The sequence below is a fragment of the Bos grunniens genome, chromosome 19 (genome assembly GCF_055505025.1).
Source record: "Bos grunniens cultivar Pamir isolate PY7600 chromosome 19, Bosgru_T2T1.0, whole genome shotgun sequence".
In the NCBI taxonomy this organism is placed as follows: Eukaryota; Metazoa; Chordata; class Mammalia; order Artiodactyla; family Bovidae; genus Bos; species Bos grunniens.
In genome coordinates this window covers 38,316,842-38,340,757 of record NC_141183.1, presented here as the reverse complement: position 1 = coordinate 38,340,757, position 23,916 = coordinate 38,316,842, and the positions used below count along the sequence as shown (strand labels likewise).

The following is a 23,916-nucleotide window of genomic DNA, read 5'->3' as shown; positions in this document are numbered from 1 at the left end:
AACAATAAAATAGTACAAATGATTACTAACTAGTCAGAAAACCAAGAGCAAACTCACACTCTATTCACATTCATCAGAGAAAATAAAAGCCGGAAACACTTTTCATGTGGCGGTGCTGGGACAGACTGGGACCTGGGATCCTTTGCTTCAGTGCTTGCGCCTGGACACACCTCTTCTGGGGCAACAAGATACAAAGAAACCATATGGGACTAAAAATAACTGCGTTGCATGTGCAGCTGGGACAAATTCTGGACAAAAGATTAAAAAAAAGAGACCAGAGAATGGAAACCCAAACCCAACTGCCACTTTTGAAGAGCCTGGAGCAAAAGCAGGATACTGAACATGTCCACTGCACACATCACCTCCTAAGGGGTTGGCAAAACTCCTGAGCCACCCCTCCAGCCCGACCCTGGGGACACCCCTACCCTCACCCAACATGAGGAACAGTTTGCTGTCCCCTCCACCTTTGGAAGCGAGCTTGTTTGTCTTTGCCCCCCCTGCTGCAGTAGAGACCCCAATAAAGCCTTGCCTGAATTTCTTGTTTGGCCTCTGGGGCCAATTTCTGTTGATTGCTGGGTATGCGTGCTCAGTCGTATCCAACTCCTTGTGACTCCATGGACTGTGACCCGCTAGGCTCCTCTGTCGATGGGATTTCCCAAGCAAGAAACCTGGAGTGGGTTGCCTTCTCCAGGGGATCTTCCTTACCCAGGGACCGAACCCACACCTCTTTGCACCTACTCCTCCATTGGCAGGCGGGTTCTTTACCAGCTGAGGGATTGATTGGGGAAGGTCAAGAACCCTGGTCTTGTTAGGTCAGTTAGGTAACTGCACATTCAGGAAGGCCTACTGGAAAAGCTTATCTCTTTACTTCTCTCCCTCCTTCCCAGACTGACAGTCTTGAGACTAAGTGTCCTGGGATCTGAACACCTGCCTAGTGCCCTCTAGCTGAAACCAGCTTGGCCTTGCTTGGGACTTGTTTTTGCTGCCTTGTGCCACAGCCCAAATCCCAATAAACCTTGCTTGAATTTCTCATCTGATCATCAATTTCTGTTGACTAAAGAGCCCAAGGACCCGAGTTGGTAAGACCATGAGCCCAGAAAGCAGCCACCTGGCTCACCCACTCCTCAACCCTTAACTTCCTAAGAGCAGAAGGGCCCCTTGGATCCTAGCCTTCCTCTTCATTTTGTTACTGACACAGGTTCTTGGACTCTTTAGCTGATAGAAATCAACAAGGAGCCAGACAAGATATTCAGGCAAGGCTTTACTGGGACTCTGACTCGAACTACAGCAGCAGGGAGTGAAAACAAGCCCCAGGTGTCCTTGCTCCTCCCCGAGGGGGCATGCAGGAGCTAGTTCCTTAAATGGGCTAACAACAGGGGCGGGTCTGTGCGTTGGGTCAGAGGGCTGACTCAGGGGGTCTGCCCAGGCCACTCGGTGGTGCCCCTGTGCAAGGATCACGTTCAGTACCCTGTTTTTGCTCCCAGCACCTCAGGAATGGCAGTTGGCCTGCGGCCTTTTTGTGCATGAGGTTAGTTTTAGTCCCTCATAGTTTCTTTGTATTCTGTTGCTGGGGGAGATGTCCAGGTGCAAGCATTCCATTAGAGAGTCCCAGGTCCTAGTCTATCAGCTGATCTCAGTTTCAACTGAGCTCGGGCTTAGTTGCCCCTCAGCATGTGGGCCGAGAAGGCAATGGCCACCCACTCCAGTACGCTTGCCTGGAAAACCCCATGGATGGAGGAGCCTGGTAGGCTGCAGTCCATGGGGTCGCTAAGAGTCGGACATGACTGGGCGACTTCACTTTCACTTTTCACTTTCATGCATTGGAGGAAGAAATGGCAACCCACTCCAGTGTTCTTGCCTGGAGAATCCCAGGGACGGTGGGGCCTGGTGGGCTGCCGTCTATGGAGTCGCACAGAGTCGGACACGACTGAAGTGACTTAGCAGCAGCAGCATGTGGGAATCTTAGTTCCTTGACCAGGGATTGAACCCTTGTCTCCTGCGTTGGAAGGCAGATTCTTAACCACTGAACCACCTGGAGGAAGGCGGGGGCGGGAGGAAGAGGCCCAGAGAGATGCCCACAGGTGTCAGTAAGTCTGAAGGGGACTCCTCACCCAGGGTTGCGCCACTCCCCTCTCCTCTCAGTTCCGTATGACCTGAACATGCATCCTGCAGACCAATCAGGGACCTCAGTCAGCAATCACCATCTTATTTTCCAGGGAAAAGGAATCTTGAGAGCCAGGAGAAATATTCACCTTCTCCTGAGTAAGATGGGCATGGTCTGAACAGGGGAGCCAGCCCAGCTCCTCAACTGAAATAAATCTGAACTAAGATGCCTCAGACCCTTCCCCCAGGCCTGAGGTCCTATGATAGTATAAGAAGAGCCTAAGTCACAGAATTTAACCCTTGAACAACCACAGCACACCACCTGCAGCAGAATAGAGCCAGATCTGAGGCCCTGAGCAGGCCTGGAACCCAGCCGAGAGTTTTGGGTGGGATGCGTGGAAGTTCTGCCAACCTGGAAGGAGAGTTCTGTGCTCCTGTTTTAGGACACGGTTTAATGAGAAACGGCATAATGAGAATCCTCCATTCAGCAGACAGCCTCGGGATGGGAGCCCCCCGCCCACTCCCCGTGGTCATCCCCGTCCCGAGGCGGGATGGACTTTCTCATGGGCATACACAGCACCTCGTCGATGTAGATGGTGTTCTCCTTGATCTGGATCTCCTCCTGCAGGGCCAACTGCCTGCGATTCAGGCCTTTCAACTCTACGTGAGCTTGGGCTAGTGTTTCCTTCAATCTAGAAGAGGAAGAATGTGAAGGAACAATGTATGGCTTCATGTTACTGCTTCAGGGGGAAAAGTGTATTCGTCTATTTGGTGCTGGACTCAAACTGATGTGTCTGCTTCCTCTCTCCTCTTTAAGACAGAAATTTCCAATCGGTGGTCCTGGACCAGATTCACAAGGCAGACAAACCTGTGAACTTCCGACATTTAAAACTAGAATTTACCTAAACATCTGGATTTGGCCTTTAGAAAAATGTCAACATTGGGTCGGTGCCCTGCATGGCAGCAGTTGGTTGGAGTAGGTTCCTCTAGAAAGGAACCCCTAAACATGATAGATGCAAAGGGCAAAGGTCCTTATGCCCAGCTGGCTTCACCCATGATGACATTGCCTAGCCCTGCTCACAGTTCAGGGTTGTGTGTGTGTGTGTGTGTGTGTGTGTGTGTCAGGGGTTCTTGCTTGCTATGTGTGGGCTCTAGAGTGAGAAGGCTTTAGGCTCTAGAATGCTCAGGCTCAATAGTTGCTGTTCATGGGCTTAGTTGCCCTGTAGCATGTGGGATCTTAGCTCCCCGAATAGGGATCGAACCCTTGTCCCCTGCATTGGAAGGCAGATTCTTAGCCATTGGACCACCAGGGAAGGCCTCACAGTCCAGGTTTAAATGGAGCCCCAGTAGCCTTTTGCCTGAGTGGTTAAGTCACTTCAGTTGTGTCTGACTCTCTGCAACCCCATGGACTGTATTCTGTTAGGCTCCTCTGTCCGTGGGATTCTCCAGGCAAGAATACTGGCGTGAGTTGCCATGCCCTCCTCTAGGAGCTCTTTGCTTACCTTGCAACATTGTGGGTGATCTCATCGACCTCTTTGATCAGCCTGTACTGTGCAACATCTCGACACAGCTCCACGTTAGGCCGGTGTGTCCTGGTCTCCAGGCGTGTGTGAGCCACCTTGGCAGGCCCTTCTTGGTCGAGGATGGCTTTTTCAAGAACCACAATGTTCTTCTCCTGGGAGGCGATCTCTTCCATGACCTTACAAAAAGGGTTAGAGTAGGTGAGGCCAGGCTGTGTTCCTTAAAACTCAACAGCAGATGCTCTTAGGGGGTTAGGAAGAGGGGACCTCGGATTATCTACCGATGCAGGCCGCCTGAATAGGTCTGGTCTCTTTTCCCTAGAGCAGTGACTGCTGGTAGATAAGGTAACTCACCCAGCCTTAGAATCTCAAGCATGGAATGGATACTGATGGCCATTGTTGCCTCATCTCCTTCTCAAACATGTGGATTTCCTGGGGAATGCCCCCAGCAGAGGCTGGAGGCTGCCCATGTACTTTGGTGTGTGTGTGCTAAGTCGCTTCAGTTGTGTCTGACTCTTTGCAATCCTATGAACTACTGCCCGCCAGGCTCCTCTGTCCATGGGATTCTCCAGGCAAGAATACTGGAGTGGGTTTCTGTGTCCTCCTCCAGGGGATCTTCCCAGCCCAGAGACTGAACCTGTGTCTCTTACATATCCTGTACTTTTGTACCATGAAAGCTGCCTCTGCCTGTTTCCTTACCAATCCACCCACTAGGACCAGTTCTGCTCGCTACAGGAGTAAGCAGTTTAATCTGAGTTTTGTTTGTTTCTCTGATGGTGGCTTTGTGCCAACAAAAGATGCCTTCAAGGTACTTGGGTTTTTAGATTAATATGTAACTAGTTTAAGATTTTATTTCTTCCTTTTTTTTTCTTTTTAAACTTTGCATCATGGGAATTTCTAAACATACACGAAAGTAGATAAAACGAATCTCACGGACTCATCATCAATTTAAGCGATGATCATTCATTGATATATGGCTGCTTTTGAACTATAGCGGCAGAGTTAAGTTGCGACAGACAGTATACATTATGCTCTCACTGTTTTGTGCTTCTGTCCAGACTGAATCCCAAAGACATGGTAATAACTTGACAGCTTTCCAAATGCTACATGTATCACCATACTGTGGCATCTTATTTTATTTTTATTATCAGTGCATGCTCATCATGTTAAGATAAGAAAAGTAGGCTTCATGGGTTGCACTAGTAAGGCAGAGTGAAGTTTAGGTTTTGTCTGTCTCTTGGAGAGCAAAGCACTGTGTTTATTATGCAGGGACACTACGGCTGTACTGAAAGAATGCACTAAACATCAACGGTACCAGACTAAGCATTCACCACAACATTCCCAACACATAGGAGAGCAATGATCAGAGAAACTGGAAATTTAAAACTGTATCTCATCACTGCAGAATTTCTTCACACAAAGGAAAATGAGGGTTCTATCAAAATAAGATTCTAAGCGGCTCATGTGTTAGCCAAGTAAGGAAAGCCATTTACTTGATGGTAAGCTAATTAAATCAAGTTTGATTGCAGCAGCTGAGAAAGAGTGTCCAGGGAATATAAATTATTTTTAAGACTGTTAGTCTGCAAGGATAGCTGCTCGAAGAGTTATGGACACAAGGAACAACATTTATAGTTAATTAAAAGCACACAAAGCACATGAGTTTGCATGGTTTTCTTCTGCTCTTCGTGAGTTGGCCGGTGTTCTGATCCTGTTCAGTGTCATTTATTGAAGGAGTCAACGCTGAGTTTGAAGTAAAGAATTAGCCTCTACGAATGACTGCATGAACTAATTATAGGTGAGGATATTTTCAAAAAGTTAAGAAAACAGGAACTCAGTACAACCTGAAGTGGAATCTACTAAGTGTTAGAGCTGCTGATGATGTGGATACATGTTGAGCACAAAAAGGCTTAGCTGAGCATATTTACAGAGCTCGTGGAAATGTCAGCGTTTTAAGGACTGTGGCTGGTTATTCATTAGAAAGTGCTTTGCAGAAGACATGTGGATCTATCATGTGTTATCGAACCAATAACGTCAACAGCGAACCATGAAGTTCACTTGGACTGGCTTCCATGGACTTGACTGTCTTCATTTCTGTGAATTTTTGTCAGAAATAGAAGTTGGTTATCCTCACTTGTCATACTACTCAGCAGTAAAATGGTTAAGCAGTGGTGAAATGTTCTTGTGGTTTATTTTAGCTTGGGGCCAAGATTAAAATTTTTCTGAACAAGAACAACCTCTGTTATCAAACATGGAGTGGCTTTAGAAATTCATTTTCGCTGCACACTTAAAAATATTTCTAAGTGAGTCAACCTAAAATCACAAGGCAAGACAGCCCTTTCAAATACTGGCTGCGATAAAGTCATTTCAACAACTGACATGATTTGCGTCACAAGTAGAATCAAGTTGCTTTCTTTGCTTCTTCTGCTGCCAAAAGTTAAAACATGAAGTAAGACCTCCATTCCCCTACACGTTTGCCAAAGAAATATTCTTCCAAGTTCTGGAAAATTTTTTTTTTGGACATCAAAGCAAGTGCAAAGGAAATTTCCATACTTCAAAATTCACTTAACTGTGCAATTAAGAGCTTCTAACTATCCTTCGACTGGGAGTGATTAATCTGATATGTAATGAGGTACTAAAAGGCAAATACTGTACCAGGAGAACAATTTAACAGGATTCTATAAAGGTCCTCCAAGCAGTGAGCGTGTTCAATTAAAATCATATGCTCATAGGTGGCTATGTCTCCTTGGCAGTGCCTATCCGAATGAATGGATGCTTTCAAAGATGAAATATACAAAATATCATTACAGGTCAGCATTAACAGGTGAACCTCTGCAATAGTTTTGGTAGAAAATACTAACTTTGAACCCCAACAAAGCAATTGTTTTCTTTCCCCCAAAAGAATCAATCCCTTTCTTCTCACCAGAAGACCTGTAAAAACAACACCCAGTTATAATTATTTATACTTTTAATTGTACCAATAGAGAATTTGTGGAAATTTGTTTTCTTATGTTAATATCTATGTAATATCCTTGATCTTGTGTCTTGGCCCACAAAAACAAAAATATTTACCTTCTGACCCTTTATAGAAAAATGTTGCTGACTCATTAAGGTAACTGAAGCCCTGGGTTAGATTAAACATTCTTGTACTAAATTCTAAGTATAGCTGGAGTTAAAATACGTTTTGTTCAATAAGGAAATAATTGTGTCACTGAAATAAAAATGGGGGCCACCCTACCCTTTAATTTGAAGGTCGTCTCCTCAGTGTGTCAAGTCTCTTCGTGACCACGGAGGTTTCCGACCAGACGATATGCAGGTGGAGACTTCTCTCATAGAGCGAGGTCCCTATCTCCAGATGAGGGCAGGGAACCTCACCTGATTTGTTTTAGTCCATCATTCCAGCCTGCCCAGACCATTTTTTTAAAAAGCTAGTTATCACTTTTCATTTTTATTTCATTTTCACTGGGCTGTGCCAGATCTTAGGTGCAGCCTGTGGGATCTTTAGCTGTGGCACATGAACTCTTAATTGCGGCAGCATCTATTTCATTGCCCAGGGATGGAACCCGGGCCCTCTGCATTGGGAGTGCAGAGTCTGAGCCACTGGACCCCCAGGGAAGTCCCAGGTGCTCATTTCAGATGAGGCTTCCAAGGCCTCAGCCGCACAGCCCCCAGCTCCTGCAGGGATCTCCTCTGGTAGGACGGGGCTTCTCACAGGCCTCTGCAAAGACCGGCCTCTTGCCTTTTTCCTTACAGTGGATCCTAACAACCTCTGCCTCCCTATCTCAGATCCATCTTTTGAGGCCTGGACCAAGTTCTTACTCCACTAGGAAGCCTCTTGACTATATTTGGCTATGTTTATCATCGTTACTATTATTGTTGTTGTTACTATTAGTAGTAGCAGCAGCCAATTAAAAAAAAAGGTTTATTTTGCTGCACCAGGTCTTAGTTGTTACCTGTGGGATCTTGGGATCTGGTTTCCCTGACCAGGGATCGAACCTGCATCCCCTACTTTGGGAGCACAGAGTCTTAGCCACTGGACCACCACAGAAGTCCCAGCAGCGTAAAGAACCTGCCCGCCAGTGCAGGTGACATTAGAGATGTGGGTTCGATCCTTGGGTCAGGAAGACCACCTGGAGGAGGGTATGGCAACCCACTCCAGTATTCTTGCCTGGAGAATCCCATGGACAGAGGAGTCTGGTGGGCTACAGTCCATGGGGTTGCAAAGAGTCGGACACGACTGAGCAACTTACACCCGTGTGTGCATGCACGCACAGAACTTCAGAGTCATAAAGAATATCTAAGAGCATACAGGGCATCTCCATGCTCCACAGAGGAGGAACTAAGGCCTGAAGCAGGGAGATAGCCTGTTCTTTGCAACAATGAGTGAGAAAGGAGGCCCAGAGCAGCGCCAAGACCCTCTCCAGTCCTCCGAAGTCCAAAGCCTGCTGCTAAGACAGAGAGGTGGATGACATTTACTCCTTAGCACCCAGGATCACAAGCCCTAAAGGCCATTCTAGCTTTCCAGAGTGAAACCCTCTGAACGAGCTCGTCCATAGTCCCCCCAGGAAGCTCACCTTGTCCAGATGAAGAGCCAGTTTGTCCCTGGCGTCCTTGGTCTCCTTCAGCCCGTTCTTGAAGGCGGTGTCCACCACATCACACTGCCTGCGCAGGTCACTGGCTGTCTGGAACAGGATTCGGTCCACCAGGGCCTTCAGCGTCAGGGAGTTGTTCCTCTGCTTGTCAGCCTTCTCCACGTTGGTGTTGGAGAAGTCCAGCCAGTCTTCCAGACTCACGGAGCTGAAACGGGACCCACGCACTCATTCACAGCATATGTGGACTTGGCGTGGGGGTGTGGGGGGGAGGACAAGTGACTGGGAACCGTGGGAAGTCAGGCCTCCCTCCACCAATGGAGGCACCTAGAACGTTTCCCCGTCTCTAGGCAGAGTGAACACCGGCCTGTCAGTGGCAATAGCTGCCACTCTAGGGAGATCTACTTACTCTCTGCCAGGCACTGGGCTGGCACTGTACAGACACTCTCTCATTTAATCCTCACGCTGGCCTAGTGAGGTGGCTTTCATACCCCCATTTGAAAGATGTGGAAAACAGGTCCATAAAGATGGAGTAACCTGGTCAACATCACACAGGTAGGGTCAAGGTAAGTATCAAAATAAATTATAGTAGTCACAGATTATAATGTGAGTGTGTGTTCAGCTGCTAAATTGTGTCCCACTCTTTGCCACCCTATGGACTGTAGCCTGCCAGGCTCCTCTGTCCATGTGGTTTTTCCCAGGCAAGAATACCAGAGTGGCTTGCCATTTCCTTCTCCAGGGGACCTTCCCAGACCAGGGATCGAACCCATTATCCTGCATTGGTAGGCAGATTCTTTACCATTGAGCTACCTGGGAAGCCCACAGATGATCATACACTGAAAAAAACAGGATAATCATGAGTGTATACTGAAATGCTATAAATAAAACAATTGCTAGTTTGACAAGGAATTAATTGCTTTATATAGCACTGAGGAGTCTCAAAATAATGTTAATTGGGAGATTCAACATTATGGAATGTTGTATATTTTGTCATATACTATATATATACTACATATATGACAAAATATACAATATTCAAAATATGATGCTATTTAATAAGTGAAGAAGCAGGCAGAACAAACCTATTAGAAGCCGGGAATGTGGTTCTTTTGGGGGGAGGAGAGAGGGGGCATTGATCAAGAAGGGGCGGGGTGGAGGTTTTGGTGTTGGTGGTAACGTTTTATTTCTTGGCCTGGTTGGTGGAGACTGTTTGCCATCTGGGATGGCCCCTGATGACCCCCATGTCTCCTGGTGTTCACACTTTTCTACAGTGCCTTCCCCTTGAATTGTGTGATGAACTCATCGACTCATTTCTCATGAATATATGTGATGAGAGGTCATGTCTGAGATGAGGTTGAAAGAGGAAGACTATGGCTTCTCTCTTGGACGCCTTCTCTCTTTTGCTTCCTCTTAGATCAGCTGCCATGTCAAGCCTTCAGATGAGACCGCAGTCCCAGTTGACAGGTTGACTACAACCTGAAGAGAGGTGAGCCAGAGGCGCCCAGCTGAATGATGCCTGGGCTCTTGACCCACAGAAGCTGGGAGATAACACGCTTGTTGTTTTAAAGCTGCTAAGTTTGGGGGTAACTTGGTAACAGCAAAAGATAACTAAAATGATGATAATTCATTAAACCATTGATTATTATTTGTGCAATTTTCTTTCTTTTCTGTTTCTTTTTTTTTTTTTGGCTTGTGGGATCTTAGTTCCCAAAAGAGAGGTTGAACCTGGGCCCGGATAGTGAAAGCACTGAATCCCAATCACTGGAACAGGAAATTCCTATGCAGTTTTCTATATGTATGATTTACTTTAAAAAAGGAATTCTGGTGCAGTTTTCTGTACGTATGTTTTACTTCAAAAAGAATGTTTTAAAAATTAGAATGAGTTAGGTCTGTGATCTAATATTACTTGAAACATGTAAATCAGATGTTATAGAAAAGGTAAAGAGTATAGTCTCATTTTTGTAACAAAACTATTTGTGTACATGAGTGTATATGTATGTTTGTATGAACATACAGGAAACACTGGCTATCTCAGGGAAACTATTAACTTGCTCTTTATACATTTTCAAATTCTTCTACTTGTTAAAAATGCAAATAGGTAAGTGAATAAATTTGAGAGGTTTTAAGATTTTATTTCAGGGACTTCCCTGGTAGGCCAGTGATTAAGACTCCATGTTTCCACTGCATGGGGCATGGGTTCCAGCCCTGGTTGAGGAACTAAAATCCTACACCCCACAAAGTACAGCCAAAAAATATTTCTTTTTTACATTAGACTTTCTTAAAGTGGGGCCTAGCCTGGAGGACTGAGGCACCACTGGGCCCTATAGGGTAGTCACTGCTCAGCGCCTGCCTTCGCCTAAAACCTGCCTCTTCCCAGCTCCTAGCCTAAGGTCAGGATGATGTCCTAGGTCCTGCTGGCCTCTCCAAGAAGCACTGGGGCATCACACAGTGGGGAGGAGGACAGTGTGGCCAGGCCAGCAGGGACTCACTCACTTTGGTTCAACCCTCACGACGTTCTCAGAATACTTGATGTTTGGTGAGTTGTTGTTGAGTGAGAAGCAGATATCATCAATGGTTATGGCTGTAAACTTGTCCCTCAAATCCTTTTCAAGATTGTACTTGGCAGAGCGGTTTAACCTGAAGGGAGAAGGTAAATTGGGTTTCTTCCTCTCGAATGCCCAAGTGGCACCTACATCAGGTTCTTGGGAAACCCTGGAAAACGAAGCTAGTCTAGTGCAACACAGTGGCACTTCCTCCAATCCTCTCATCCACTCAACACACACACACACACACACACACACCCCATTAACGCTTGGTGACCAATTAACGTATCCAGGCCTGGACTTCGAAATCCTCCTTTCAACTGTGGCCTTTTCTGACGTCACCACTGTGGCATCCTGTTTGTGAGAGGTTAGCCCGGGCAGGAAATGGCTCCAGTGTCCTCCACTTTCTAATCAGGGGTGAAATTCTGCCACATCCCAGCCTACCACCAGAGAGCAACTGTCAGGCACGAGAGGTTGTCCAGGTCTCATTCTGAGTGTTCCCTGGCCACCTTGGGGCATGCAGAGTGCTTGTAGGATATTAAACCCCATTCTTCCTGTGCCAGGGAGCATGGTCTTGCTGGGCACAGCTTTTCCTAGATACCCCCGGTGGAGATGTGGGGGCAGTACCTGATTTGCTCGCATGTCTCCTCCAGGGTGCGGGTCAGCAGGGTCATTACTCCCCGGATGATCTCATGTTCCTTGATCAGCTCCTGTTCCACCTCATCATGGACCAGGTCAATGCCAACCCGCTTCTCCCTGGCCGGGAGAAAAGTGGACGGTCATCCCATGCGTGGAGGGAGACAACTCAAAACTTGCTGACTTTTAAAACTATCAAGACAACTGAACCCAATCCATCTGGATAATGTGACGGGGATGTACATTGAAAGTGAAAGTCTTAGTCACTTAGACGTGTCTAACTCTTTGTGACCCCATAGACTGTAGCCTGCCAGGCTCCTCTGTTCATGGGATTTCCCAGGTAAGCATACTGTAATGGATAGCCATTCCCTTCTCCAGGGGAATCTTCCCAACTCAGGGATTGAACCTGGGTTTTCTGCATTGCAGGAGGATTCTTCACCATCTGAGCCACTGGGATATACATTAGCTGGTATCTATTTGACTTCAAAATATCCAAAACACAAAGAAGAAAAATGAATCAGTGATTGGTCACTTGGTCTGAAAAATGCCAGCTGGACTTTTTTGCCTTAATTTCGCCATCAATTCAGAAGGCTTTTCCTTCTTACCTATTTATTGGAAAGACTGTCTTTTGACTTAGAACTTTAAAGACATATGTTTTCTTCCTTGAGCCCAGTCCTGTTTTTTAACAAGGGTTGAATTGAAAAAGATGCTTTATAATAATAGTAATAATAATTATGTCAAAATTAACAGTACTCCGTCACTGAGCACTTACCATGAGACACACACTGTACTGAGCTTTTCATGTGAAAACTCATTCTCCTATAACCTTTCAATTACAGGTGAGGAAACTGAGTTTCAGAGAGGTTACAGATCCTGAGTCACAGAATTGGGCATTACACATGCTTTTAACCACTTCCTCCCAAAATTGATCGGTCACCATCTGATAGTCTGTTCTTTTCCACCTGCCTGATAGTGCTTGTGAGGAAGGCTCCATCACTCACCAGCTGTGTGGGCTCAGGCACATTGTATAATTTATCTGTGCCTTGGTTTCTTCTTCTGTGAAATGGGTATAACTATCAGTACTTCCTAGGTGGTGGCAAGGAGCAAAAGAGATATGAAAGCAGACAGCATGGGACCCGGCACAGAGTAGCAAGTACTCAATCCACTTAGCAACATCTACATCCTAATCACCCTTAGGTGTGGAATTGAGCCAACTGGAGGTTGCCTTCTTTGAGCAGCTGTTACTTTCCTTTGCTTTGCTGCTGCTGCTGTTGCTAAGGCACTTCAGTTGTGTCCGACTCTGTGCGACCCCATAGACGGCAGCCCACCAGGCTCCCCCGTCCCTGGGATTCTCCAGGCAAGAACACTGGAGTGGGTTGCCATTTCCTTCCCCAATGCATGAAAGTGAAAAGTGAAAGTGAAGTCGCTCAGTTGTGTTCGACTCTTCGTGACCCCATGGACTGCAGCCCACCAGGCTCCTCCGTCCATGGGATTCTCCAAGCAAGAGCACTGGAGTCGGGTGCCATCGCCTTCTTCCTTTGCTTTCCCACCTCTCTAAATCTGGTTGCTGCAGAGGGTCCTGGTGAAGCTCACTGAGGCAACAGGGCTTTCTGAGAAGGAGGAACAGAGTGGGCAGAGCCAGAGTGCAGGCAGCTCAACACCCCAAGTGCATCCCCCTGTTGGGGATGACATGCAGGACCGGATGGAGAGCTCACTGGGGGCCCAACCATCATGGACCTCGTTTTTGAAGCTGAGAAATTTGTACTTGATCTTGAAGGTGTTAGGGCATAGCGTGGTAAAAAGGGATTTTAAAGCCGGGGAGTGACCTGGAAAGGTCTGCAGTGGGGAAAGTTCACATAATAGCCAGTGTAGACGATGCACTCGATTGGAGGGGGCTATGCTGGCAGCAACAAGACTTGCTATGGTGCTCCAGAAGATTTATGGGGATCAGGTCTGTGAATCAGAATCACCCCAAAGCAGAGAGGAGCATCCTGCTCATAGTACTTACATGAGAGAAATTATAGTAAAAAGGTACATTAGCACAGTGCTCTCTGGAGAAGGCAATAGCACCTTACTCCAGTACGCTTGCCTGGAAAATCCCATGGACGGAGGAGCCTGGTAGGCTGCAGTCCACGGGGTTGCGAAGAGTCGAGCATGACTGAGCGACTTCACTTTCACTTTTCACTTTCATGCACTGGAGAAGGAAATGGCAACCCACTCCAGTGTTCTTGCCTGGAGAATCCCAGGGACGGGGGAGCCTGGTGGGCTGCCGTCTATGGGGTCGCACAGAGTCAGACATGACTGAAGTGACTTAGCAGCAGCAGCTCTGGATTATGAAGTGCTCCCATGAGCTCTGTATGCGAGCAGGCTTGTCCTCTAACAACTGTATCTGCTTTGTCTGCCCAAAATAAAGACCACCATTTCCCAGTTTCTATTGGTGTGGCCATGTGACTAAGCTCTGGTCAGAGACGCAAGTAGAAATGGTGAAAGCTAAACCCTAATTATTCCTACTTGTTGGAATGTAGACATAATGGCTGGCACTCTAGTTGGCATCTTGAATCATGAGGTAACCTTGGGAGTGAAAACCAAGCACAGGGAGGAACAAGATTAAAAAGGCCTGGAAGCCTGACACTGTGGCATGCCATGCCAACTCTGAACTAGCTCCAGATTCCTTAAATGTGAGAGGAAAAAGGGGTCAATGTTATTTTGTCCCTTTCTGATTATCCACAGCCAAACCCAGTCCTCACATATATTGAAGTTAGTTAAGGGCAGAGTTTAGACATGAACCAAGTCCAGTGCTCCTTCTGCTGCCCAGCACCATGAGTATGCTGAGATAATTTCAGGCTCTAAAAGAACACATGCTTATTTGTTTCATTCTAACTCACCACCAAGCACAGTCGGTTTTTACCACTCAGCACTTCATTTCCCAGATGAGTCATTGGAGGAACCATCTCTCCTACCTGTATTCCAAGCATTTCTCTGTGATGTGCAAGGGCTCTTTAAAGCTCTCGAGGGCTTTCTGCAATCTGGTCTGATAGAGGAGTAGATCTTCAGTTGCATACACCAGCTGCTCAAGTTTGTCATCTAACTCCTTCTTCCAGAACCTGACTTCCTCAAGTCTCTGTTCTGAAGCACACAGAGAAGTCACTCCAGGATGAATCTATTCCCAGTGCAGTCAACTCTTAGATTAGAAATTTGAAGACTATTGTGAAACCACCGAGATACTTTCTTTCCTTCTCAGAATGGTGCTACTTGGGGTATCTATACATCTTTATGTTTATTAGAATGGAAGAAAGGAAGGAAAAAGAACATATTTCTTCTTATATTCAACATCAAAGTAATCCAAAGATCATTCTACACTCATTGACTCTAATTCCTCAAGGCGCCCTGTTTTAAATAATTTTTAATTTTGTCAAAGACACAAAAGTATATTGTTTGAAAAGTCCCTGGGCACCACTTTGAAATTGTGTTCATGGGAATGGGATTGTCAAGAGAGCATTACTCTTTCTTTAAGACTCAGCTTAGGATTTCCCTGCTGGTCCAGTGGTAAAGAATCTGCCTGCCAATGCAGGGGACATGAGTTCGATCCCTGGTCTGGGAAGATTCCATATGTTTTGGAGCAACTAAGCCCATGTGCCACAGCTACTGAGCCTGCACTCTAGAGCCCGGGCTCCACAAGAGAAGGCATCATAATGAGAAGTCTGCACATCACAAGAAAGAGTAGCCCCTACTCACTGCAACTAGAGAAAGCTGGAGCACAGCAACGAAGACCCAGCACAGCCAAAAATAAAAGTTAATAAATATTAAAAGCAAAAGACTCAGCACAAATATTCCTCTTTAGGATGTCTTTTCCAACTCTCTAGCATCTACTCCACCTTCACTTCTGTACCCCTTCCCACAGCACCTATCTAGTTATATTCTGACTAACAATTTTTGTATCTTTCTCCTCAATCTGAGAGCCCCTTAAAACAGAGGCTCTGATATCCCTGTGATATCCATAGGGCTTAGTCCATGGATGCTCTTAGATGCTCAACAGATATATATCAAATCAATAAAAGAATGACTGATGGATGACTGCAAATCAGACTGGGTTACCACGTCTCTTGTTGTTCAGTCGATGAGTAATGTCTGACTCTGCGACACCATGGACTGCAGCACGCCAAGGCTTCCCTGTCCTTCACCATCTCCTGGAGCCTGCTCAAACTCATGTCCATTGAGTTGGTGATGCCATCCAACCATCTCATCCTCTGTTGTCCCCTTCTCCTCCTGCCTTCAATCTTTCCTAGCATCAGGGTCTTTTCTAATGAGTCAGCTCTTCTCATCAGCTGGCCAAAGTACTAGAGCTTCGGCTTCAGCATCAGTCCTTCCAATGAATATTCATGGTTGATTTCTTTAGGGATTGACTGGTTTGATCTCCTTGCAGTCCAAGGGACTCTCAAGAGTCTTCTCTAACACCACAGTTCAAAAGCATCAAAAGCATGTCTCTTAGGGCAATGAACTTAAAGACAGAATCTGGAGAATACATGTTTCTCTCTAATATTTCAAGATAATACACTGCCACTCCTGAATAGGAAATGCTAAAGACAATACAGTATCATGCAAACATGTTTACAAACATAGCACGTGTGTTATCTTACCTAGTTTCTTATTCACATCGCTTTGAGATTTTCTTGTGGTCTTTTCAATTTCATCCACAAGTCTCTGGCTTTCTGCTACCAGGCATTCAGACCGGGACCTTTGGGCTTCTGCTCTGTGGTACTGGTTTTTGTTAGCAATTTGCCACTCTGCGCGCAAGAACTTGGGTGGCTGTTGTAGTAGTTTGGCCATTTGAAGTTTCCAAAGTCCTGCTCAAAAGTAGATTTTTTTTTTTTTTAGGTTCACTAAAAGCAAATTGTCTTGTTTTTAATGTCAGTTTTTATTAAAGTGTGACATTCGTACTAAAGAGTGCCCAAGCCATAATCGGTACACAAAATGAAAAACTCAGTATATCCAGCACCCAGATCAAGAAATAAACATTACTAGCACCTCATGCCTTGCTCTGGCCACTATTCTTCACCCCAGCCCCACACAGTAACCACTATTCCAATTTTTAACACTATACATTAGTTTTGATATTTTTGAACTTAATGTAGAATCCCTAAGTACTCTTTTTTCCTATACACTCTTTTATCTGACTTCTTAACAAACAGCATTATGTTTGTAAAGTTTATCAGTATTGTTCATATAGTTGTAGTTTGTTCATTCTCATTGCTGTGTAGTATACCATTATACCACAATTTATCTCTCTCTCTCTCATTTTTTTTTTACTGTTTATGGATATTTGAGTTTTCGGTTTGGGGTTATTATGAGAATGCTATGGATATTCACATTTAGACAGAATGTGTATATTGGTGAACACATGCATGCATTTTTAGAACTCATTTGAATTGCTAGGTCATAGGGCAGTGTTCTATTTTAGTATTACCTAACAGATGAATCCAGGTGTGTTTTCTAAAAACAAAAAGGGCAAATGTGACATCTGTAAACTGACAACTGGGTACTGAGCCTATTCAGCAGATAACAGAAACAAAAGTTTCCCAGGACAGAGAGCAGGAGAGAACAAGAAGAGGAACCCATGAAGAGGTAGCAGGCAGAGGCCAGCAGCAACAGATAGAGGAGTATGTCTCTTCCTCCTCTGCACACAGTGGGCTTCCCTGATGGCTCAGATGATAAAGAATCCACCTGCAAAGCAGGAGACCTCGGTTCAATCCCTGGGTTGGGAAGATCCCCTGGAGAAGGGAATGGCAACCCAGTCTAGTATTCTCGCCTGGAGAATCCCATGGACAGAGGAGCCTGGCAGGCTGCAGTCCATGGGGTCACAAAGAGTCAGATACGACTGAGTGACTAACACACACACACACATACATCTGCACACAGCTCTGCCTGTGAGACCTGTCTTCCTCAGACAGGGTTGAAATTTGCCCCCAGCCACGTGCATGTGTGCTAAATTGCGACTCTATGGACTGTAGCCCACCAGGCTCCTCTACCATGGGATTCTCCAGGCAAGAATACTGGAGTGGGTTGCATGCTGTCCTCTAGGGGATCTTCCCAACCCAGGGACTGAACCCTTGATCTTACGTCTTCTCCATTGGCAGGTGGATTCTTCACCACTAGTGCCACCTGGGAAGCCCTGCTGCTGCTGCGGCTAAGTCGCTTCAGTCGTGTCCGACTCTATGAGACCCCATAGACGGCAGCCCACCAGGCTCCCCGTCCCTGGGATTCTCCAGGCAAGAACACTGGAGTGGGTTGCCATTCCCTTCTCCAATGCATGAAAGCAAAAAATCAAAGTGAAGTCGCTCAGTCGTGTCCGACTCTTCGAAACCCCATGGACTGCAGCCTACCAGGCTCCTCCGTCCATGGGATTTTCCAGGCAAGAGTACTGGAGTGGGGTGCCATCGCCTTCTCCACTGGGAAGCCCTATCCTCACCCAAAACATATGAGTGCCTGCCCTTAAAGGCTTCTGAATTTCTGAAGGTTGGAACTGAAGTCAGGTCTTGACCAGGCTGAGTCTCAGGCCTCGGGCCCCCTCTGACAACATGAGTCTCCTAATCCAGTCCATCCAATGGCCTCTACTAATTTTGTCCGAGTGTGGGGCTCAACATTTAACCCCAGATTTCTGGATAAGTCTGAGCAGCTCCCAGAGAAATCGAAATTAGGGCTAAATGAGGTCGAAATTAAACCTAAATGTTGGCTGATTTCAATGGGCACAAGGCATTGGGAAAAAAAAAAAAGTTGGTGTGGTGGGGCCGAGGCTTACTTACCTCAGCGCCACAAAGAATTACTTCACAACTTGGGGATAGGAGCCTCCTTACTCCAGCGGGAGCTCAGGGCCTTTGAAGAAATGGGACGTAAACAGCTCAGGCTCTATGGCAACCGGTAACGCGTCACCAGGGCAAAGAGGGGTGGGGTCTTCTGCGAAGCTGCGTTTACTCCGGAAGGCTTTGCGCAGGCGCGCGTGTTGTCTTTTCGTCTGCGCTAGGGACTTGGCGATGTGGCTTGGGAGGGCTCTGGCCAGATAGATATCTACAGCGAAGATGCGGGACACCAACCTGGGATTCAGGAGGCCTGCGACTGGTCCTGCTGAGGGCTGGGCCACCTCGGGCCGCACTGGGTCTCCCCAGATGGACCGCGAAATTGGGCTGGACGATGCCTCCAGGTCCTCGCAGCCGCAGGCCGGCCTGCTGCTGCTGCTAAGTCGCTTCAGTCGTATCCAACTCTGTGCGACCCCATAGACGGCAGCCCACCAGGCTCCCCGTCCCTGGGATTCTCCAGGCAAGAACACTGGAGTGGGTGCAGGCCGGCCTGGGACCACTTAAACCACAAACCCGACGCTGCATGGGGTTAGCGGGGAGAGATTCCTGGGGTTGCCGCGGCCGCGGGGGTCGGGGGTGGGGGTTAGGAAGAGGAGGGATGAGGAGGGGCACCCCGGGCCGGTCCCTCAGCCTCCAGTCAGTGGTGGTGGCCAGACCCAGGGCTAGGAGTCAGGAGTGGTTTCTCTATCTAGAAAATGAGTGGCTTGGAACTCCCAAACTAGACTACAGCGTTCGGAATATGTTCTTTATGATTGTAGTGCTGGTAAAGCACCCCAAGAGTTGGAGGAGGGGATTTAAAAAAAACAACCCTGAGACTCTCACGGAAGAACTGATCCTTGTAGCTGAGGCCAGCCAGCTGGACTCTGCTCTGCTGGTTCTGCCCTCTGAAAGGCCAAAACTCGGATGCTGTTGCCTCTGTTGATGTATTAACAAAAATAGAAGAAGAAGAAGAAAAAAGAGCTCTCCAACTATTTATTTTGGATGTTAAGTAAAATATTTCCAAAAGAAAAACCTTGTTTTGCACCCACACAGGCCAGCAAAGGAATGAGTCCAATAGAGAAAGTATGGAACAGCTTATGATCAATACTTACTCAGTGTGTATCTGGCATCAGTATATGGGTAAGGGAGGAGAATATATGGGTAGCTACGGAAGAGAATATAAAGCAGATATGCAGCTCAAGGCTTAGAATTTGCTAAATTAAGAAGTGTACAACCAAAGCTTATATTCAAAGTAGGAATACTCAGGCAAAGCACGCTGAAGTTTTAAGTGATTTTGAGATTTTTGTTAGTTGGAATAAAACCATGTTTCCCAAATACAATGAGTTTCCTCTGGAGTTGGTGTAGCTCTGTTTCTGCAACCAGCCTCTTCTCGTGTGGGAGGCCTGAATGGGCAGCTCTGAGTGCAGGTATGGGGAGGATGCCTTTGGCAAACCACTCCAGGTCACTGTGTCCACTGGGAGATGGAAAATACAGGGGAAAAAATTAAGTCTGAGAGGATAGACTCAGGAGGTTTAATATTTGTCAAGTGGATGTCCAGAAGGGGAAAAATAGAGAAGAGTGAAGGAAAGAGAGAGAAAATGTCTTTGAGTTAAAGACGCAAGTCTTTATTTCTCTTAATTAAAATTTTACACAATTTTGAAAGGTTACTTTCTATTTATATTTATAAGCTCACTTGAGCTGCAAAATAGTGGCTCTATTCTCCATGTTGTATTAATACAATACATCCTTGAGCCTGTCTTACACCCAATAATTGCCTCCGACACCTACATTATTTCTCCAACTAGTAACCACAAGTTAGGTCTCTATATCTATGAGTCTGCTTTTTTGTTGTTGTTATATTTACTAGTTTGTTGTATTTTTTAAAAAAATGCCACATGTAAGTGATATATGGAATTTAAGACTCAAGTCTTTAGATTGAAAGACCCACCTGAAATAATTATCTCTCACACACATAGTCACACATACATACACATTATATATGCACCTATTCTCTATCTATATACATTCTATTCTAGTGAAATTTCTTTTTCTTTTTTTTTGCCTTACTGTGTGGTCTTAGTTCCCTGGCCAGGAATCGAACCCACACCCCTTGTAGTGGAAGTGCAGAGTCTTAACCACTGGACCACAGGGGAAATGTCATTATTCAAAGAGTAAAGGAAGAAAGAAATGAATATGTATACAACTTTTTGTCTATAACATAGATTACTAGAAATGATGCTAGAATAATGTCTTCAAAATTCTAGAGGAAATGATTTCAAATCTCAAATTCTATAATCAGCCAAAACACCTCACAGAGCAAAATAAAGATATTTTTGGACAGCTCTGAAACTTGAACATATACTCTTTTGGAAAAAAAATTACTGGAGTAGAAGTGAAAAATCGAGAAAGAGGAAGATATTGACCATAACAAATAGAGGAACCATAAAGAAATACAATAGCTGTATCAATTCTGGAAAGCTATCAGTTCAAATTATAACTGAAGTCAGAAGAGTTCTTGAAGAATTTAAGAAGAGTTACACAAATTATATGATTCATAACCCAGAAGTATAACTTCATGCTCTTGGTGAGCTGAAATTATATGTCAAACAAGAAAGACAGACAAAGTGGGGACAGCATTAAACTGTCGTTTTGAAACTAAAAGAATTCTGCAGGAAGCTTATGGAGGCAGCGTGGTGTAGTGGAAAACACACTTAGCCATGAGCCTGAAGTCTGGCTTCCAGCCTAGTTCCTACCTACCACTTAGCTGTCTCTGTTCTCATCCACATTAATAGTACCTGTCCTGGAAAACAGCATGGAGGTTTCTCAAAAAGAGGAACTACTGTGAGAGCCAGTAATCCCATTTCTGGGCATATATCCTAAAAAAACCCCAAAACCCTAATTTGAGAAGATATACACACCCCAATGTCCATAGCAGCATTACTTAAAATAGCCAAGATATGAAAGCAACCTAAGTTTCTATCAACAAATGAATGGATAAAGAAAATGTGGCATACATATGTGTGTGTATATATATACACACACACACACACACATATATATAACAGAATACTACTCAGTCATAAAAAAGTATAAAATTTTGCCATCTGCAGCAACATGCATGGATGTGGAGGGCATTATGCTAAGTGAAATAACTCACACAGAGAAAGACAAATTCTATATAATATCACTCATATATGGAATCTTAAAAAAACACAAAAAACTAAATATAACAAAACAGAAACAGACTCACAGAGAATAAGCTAGTGGTTATCAGCAGGGAGAAGGAAGGTGGGAGGGGCAATATGGGGGAAGGGGATTAGGAGGTGCACACTACTAGATATAAAATAAGCTACAAGGATATATTGTACAACACGGGAAATATAGCCAATACTTTATAATAAATTATACACAGACTATACCCTTTAAAAATCATGAATTGCTGTAATAGATTGTAACATAATATTGTACAGCAACTATTTCAATTAAAAAATAGTTATTTTTGTTCTGCTTGGCTTATGACAGCCATAGGAGAGTTTTATGGATGCAAAAATGCTATCAAAACATCAGATGTTATTAACTTCTTATTTAATTTCCTACAGTGCTACCGTGACCCTTGAACTCTGTTTTGGTAGCATTACCACTGGTGTTCAGATCCGTGTTGGTTTCCCTACCCAGCTGCACCTGGATGAGGAAAAAATCTCTTCCTCCATACAAGGGTATTGTTAAGATATGAATTGTTTTCTATCTTAGGCATCACTGTGGAACAGTGAGTTCATTGAGAAGAAATCCATTTTTTATTCTCAACATTCTTAAATTGTCTCAATATCATAGGCCATTGTGTTGAAGCTGATTATTCAAGACCCCAGTGTCCTGGGTCTGTATCAGGAACTTACTTCTGTGTTGTACAGTTCTATTGAAAAATCAGCAGTCAAGAAACATGATAATTTAAAAGCTTTTTATTGGCATTTTAAACTTTGACTAACTACCAGATGACCTCTGTGTGTTTCTAAGAGGTCCTTCAGAGATAAGGAGAATGCCAAGCGTATGTTTCTCTATGGAAATAGCCTATTTCCACTGCCAGTAGGGCTGAGAGATGTTTTCAGCCATCTTTCTTTCTTGTGGTCACAGCACATCCACAACTCCAGTAGTCTTTTCCCCGTGTCTACAATGCATAGTCACCTCCACTAGTTCTGGCTGTTATTCATAGCAGCGTCTGTAAGGTGGCTGGCTGTGAAGCTAACTGGACTTCCCAGGGATTGAACCCAGGACCTAGCAGATTCTCTGCACTAAAGTGAGTGTTCCTGGAGGACTAGGGTACATTTGTTGTGCCCAATAAATGTATTTTAACATTTAAAAATGTTTGTATTATTTACTTATTTATCGGTGTTTGGCTGTACTGGGTCTTTGTTTCTGCACCCAGGCTTTCTCTAGTTGGGGTGAGCAGGGGCTACTCTCTAGTTTCGCTGCGTGGGCTTCTCATTGCAGTGGCTTCTCTTGTTGCGGCTCCTGGGCTGCAGAGCACAGGCTCAGTAGTTGTGGTGCCTGGGCTTAGTTGCTCCACGTGGAATCTTCCAGGACCAGGGATCAAACCCATGTCCCCTGTATTGGCAGGCAGATTCTTAACCACTGGACCACCAGGGAAGTCCTAACATATTTTATTTTTAATTATTAATTTGGCTGTGCTGGGTCTTGGCTGTGGCACAAGGGATCCTTGATCTTCGTTCTGGCATGCAAACTCTTAGTTGTAGGCATATGGGATCTAGTTCCCTGACCAGGGATCAAACCTGCGCCCCTTGCATTGAGAGCGAAGTCCTAGCTATTGGACCACCAGGGAAGTCCCCCAATAAATGTATATTGAATGGGTGTGCTCTAATCAATTGAGCTGTCCAGTTTTTATGAAAGTGAGCAGCATTGACATAAGAATGCAATTCTGTTAAGTGGAAAGGGGATGTATGAGAATGCTTTATTGCCTAAATTAATGTTAGGAAACAAACTGCTCAGTAAAGAAATCAATGTGCTAGCTCTTTCTTATTTATGTTACCCAATCACTATTTACTTACTTTTTGTTGAGTACTATTTTATTCCATACAGGAAAAGCTATGGAAAATAGATTCTCTTTTATGCTTGCTTTTGTTCTACCAATAGTCAATTTAATTATAAAGGTTTTAAAAAAGATTATTATACATTCATGAACACAATCTAAAAACTAAAATACTTCAAGACCTTAGAAAGCATGAAATTTGAGTGTGATTTAAAAAAATTGCCCCTTGTGATTACCTATTTGGGGCTTGTGAAAATCAGCAAAGGATGCTATTGAATGTGCTTCATCCCAATACTCTTATTTTGATGGACATTTCAGAGAACTTAGGTACATCTTAGAGTTCTAGTCCTTCAAACTTTCAAAGCATTCAGTGTACATGGTACTAGAGTTTCTACTCAGCTTGATTTCCCTGTGTCTGAACATTGGGAAGCAATTTTGGTAGTTTTTAAACTTACAGGTTTACTTTTGAGGTATCCTTTAAGAGAATCTGACTCTTAGAATTGCAAGGAACTTGAAAGGCTATCTAATCCAATCTGATGCTGAAATGCTATAGTTTCTACAGCATTCCTGCCAAATGGTTGCCCAGTTCTTGAACTCTCCTAGTGATGGGGAACTCATCACCTCTCCAGTCAGTCTTTCTTTGGGATATTCTGCTGG

The 23,916-nt window shown here is 44.9% G+C and overlaps 1 protein-coding gene across 2 annotated transcripts; it reads right to left on the bottom strand.

Annotated features, from left to right (window-relative positions):
* Positions 1–2,540: 2,540 nt before the first annotated feature.
* TEKT1 (tektin 1) lies at positions 2,541–18,321 on the bottom strand. Of its 2 annotated transcripts, XM_086359552.1 has the most exons (8): positions 18,189–18,321; positions 16,026–16,232; positions 14,349–14,514; positions 11,380–11,508; positions 10,703–10,846; positions 8,195–8,417; positions 3,606–3,802; positions 2,541–2,795 (listed from the first exon to the last, which is right to left on the bottom strand). In XM_086359552.1, exons 2-8 carry the CDS (start codon positions 16,213–16,215, stop codon positions 2,588–2,590), a joined length of 1,257 nt encoding a protein of 418 aa, XP_086215678.1. In that variant the 5' UTR covers positions 16,216–16,232; positions 18,189–18,321; the 3' UTR covers positions 2,541–2,587. The 2 variants fall into 2 exon arrangements, with proteins under 2 accessions (XP_086215678.1, XP_086215679.1); XM_086359553.1 differs by lacking the exon at positions 14,349–14,514.
* Positions 18,322–23,916: the final 5,595 nt, after the last annotated feature.

What these genes read in the sequence shown, in the direction of transcription:
- TEKT1 (XM_086359552.1), bottom strand. Translation starts at nt 16,215, where the DNA reads ATGGCCAAACTACTACAACAGCCACCCAAGTTCTTGCGCGCAGAGTGG. An exon ending in CGATGTGAATAAGAAACTAG is followed by an intron (nt 14,515 to 16,025) that starts GTAAGATAACAC and finishes TGTGTGCTTCAG; the next exon opens with AACAGAGACTTGAGGAAGTC. An exon ending in GTCGTGAGGGTTGAACCAAA is followed by an intron (nt 8,418 to 10,702) that starts GTGAGTGAGTCC and finishes GTCCCGTTTCAG; the next exon opens with CTCCGTGAGTCTGGAAGACT.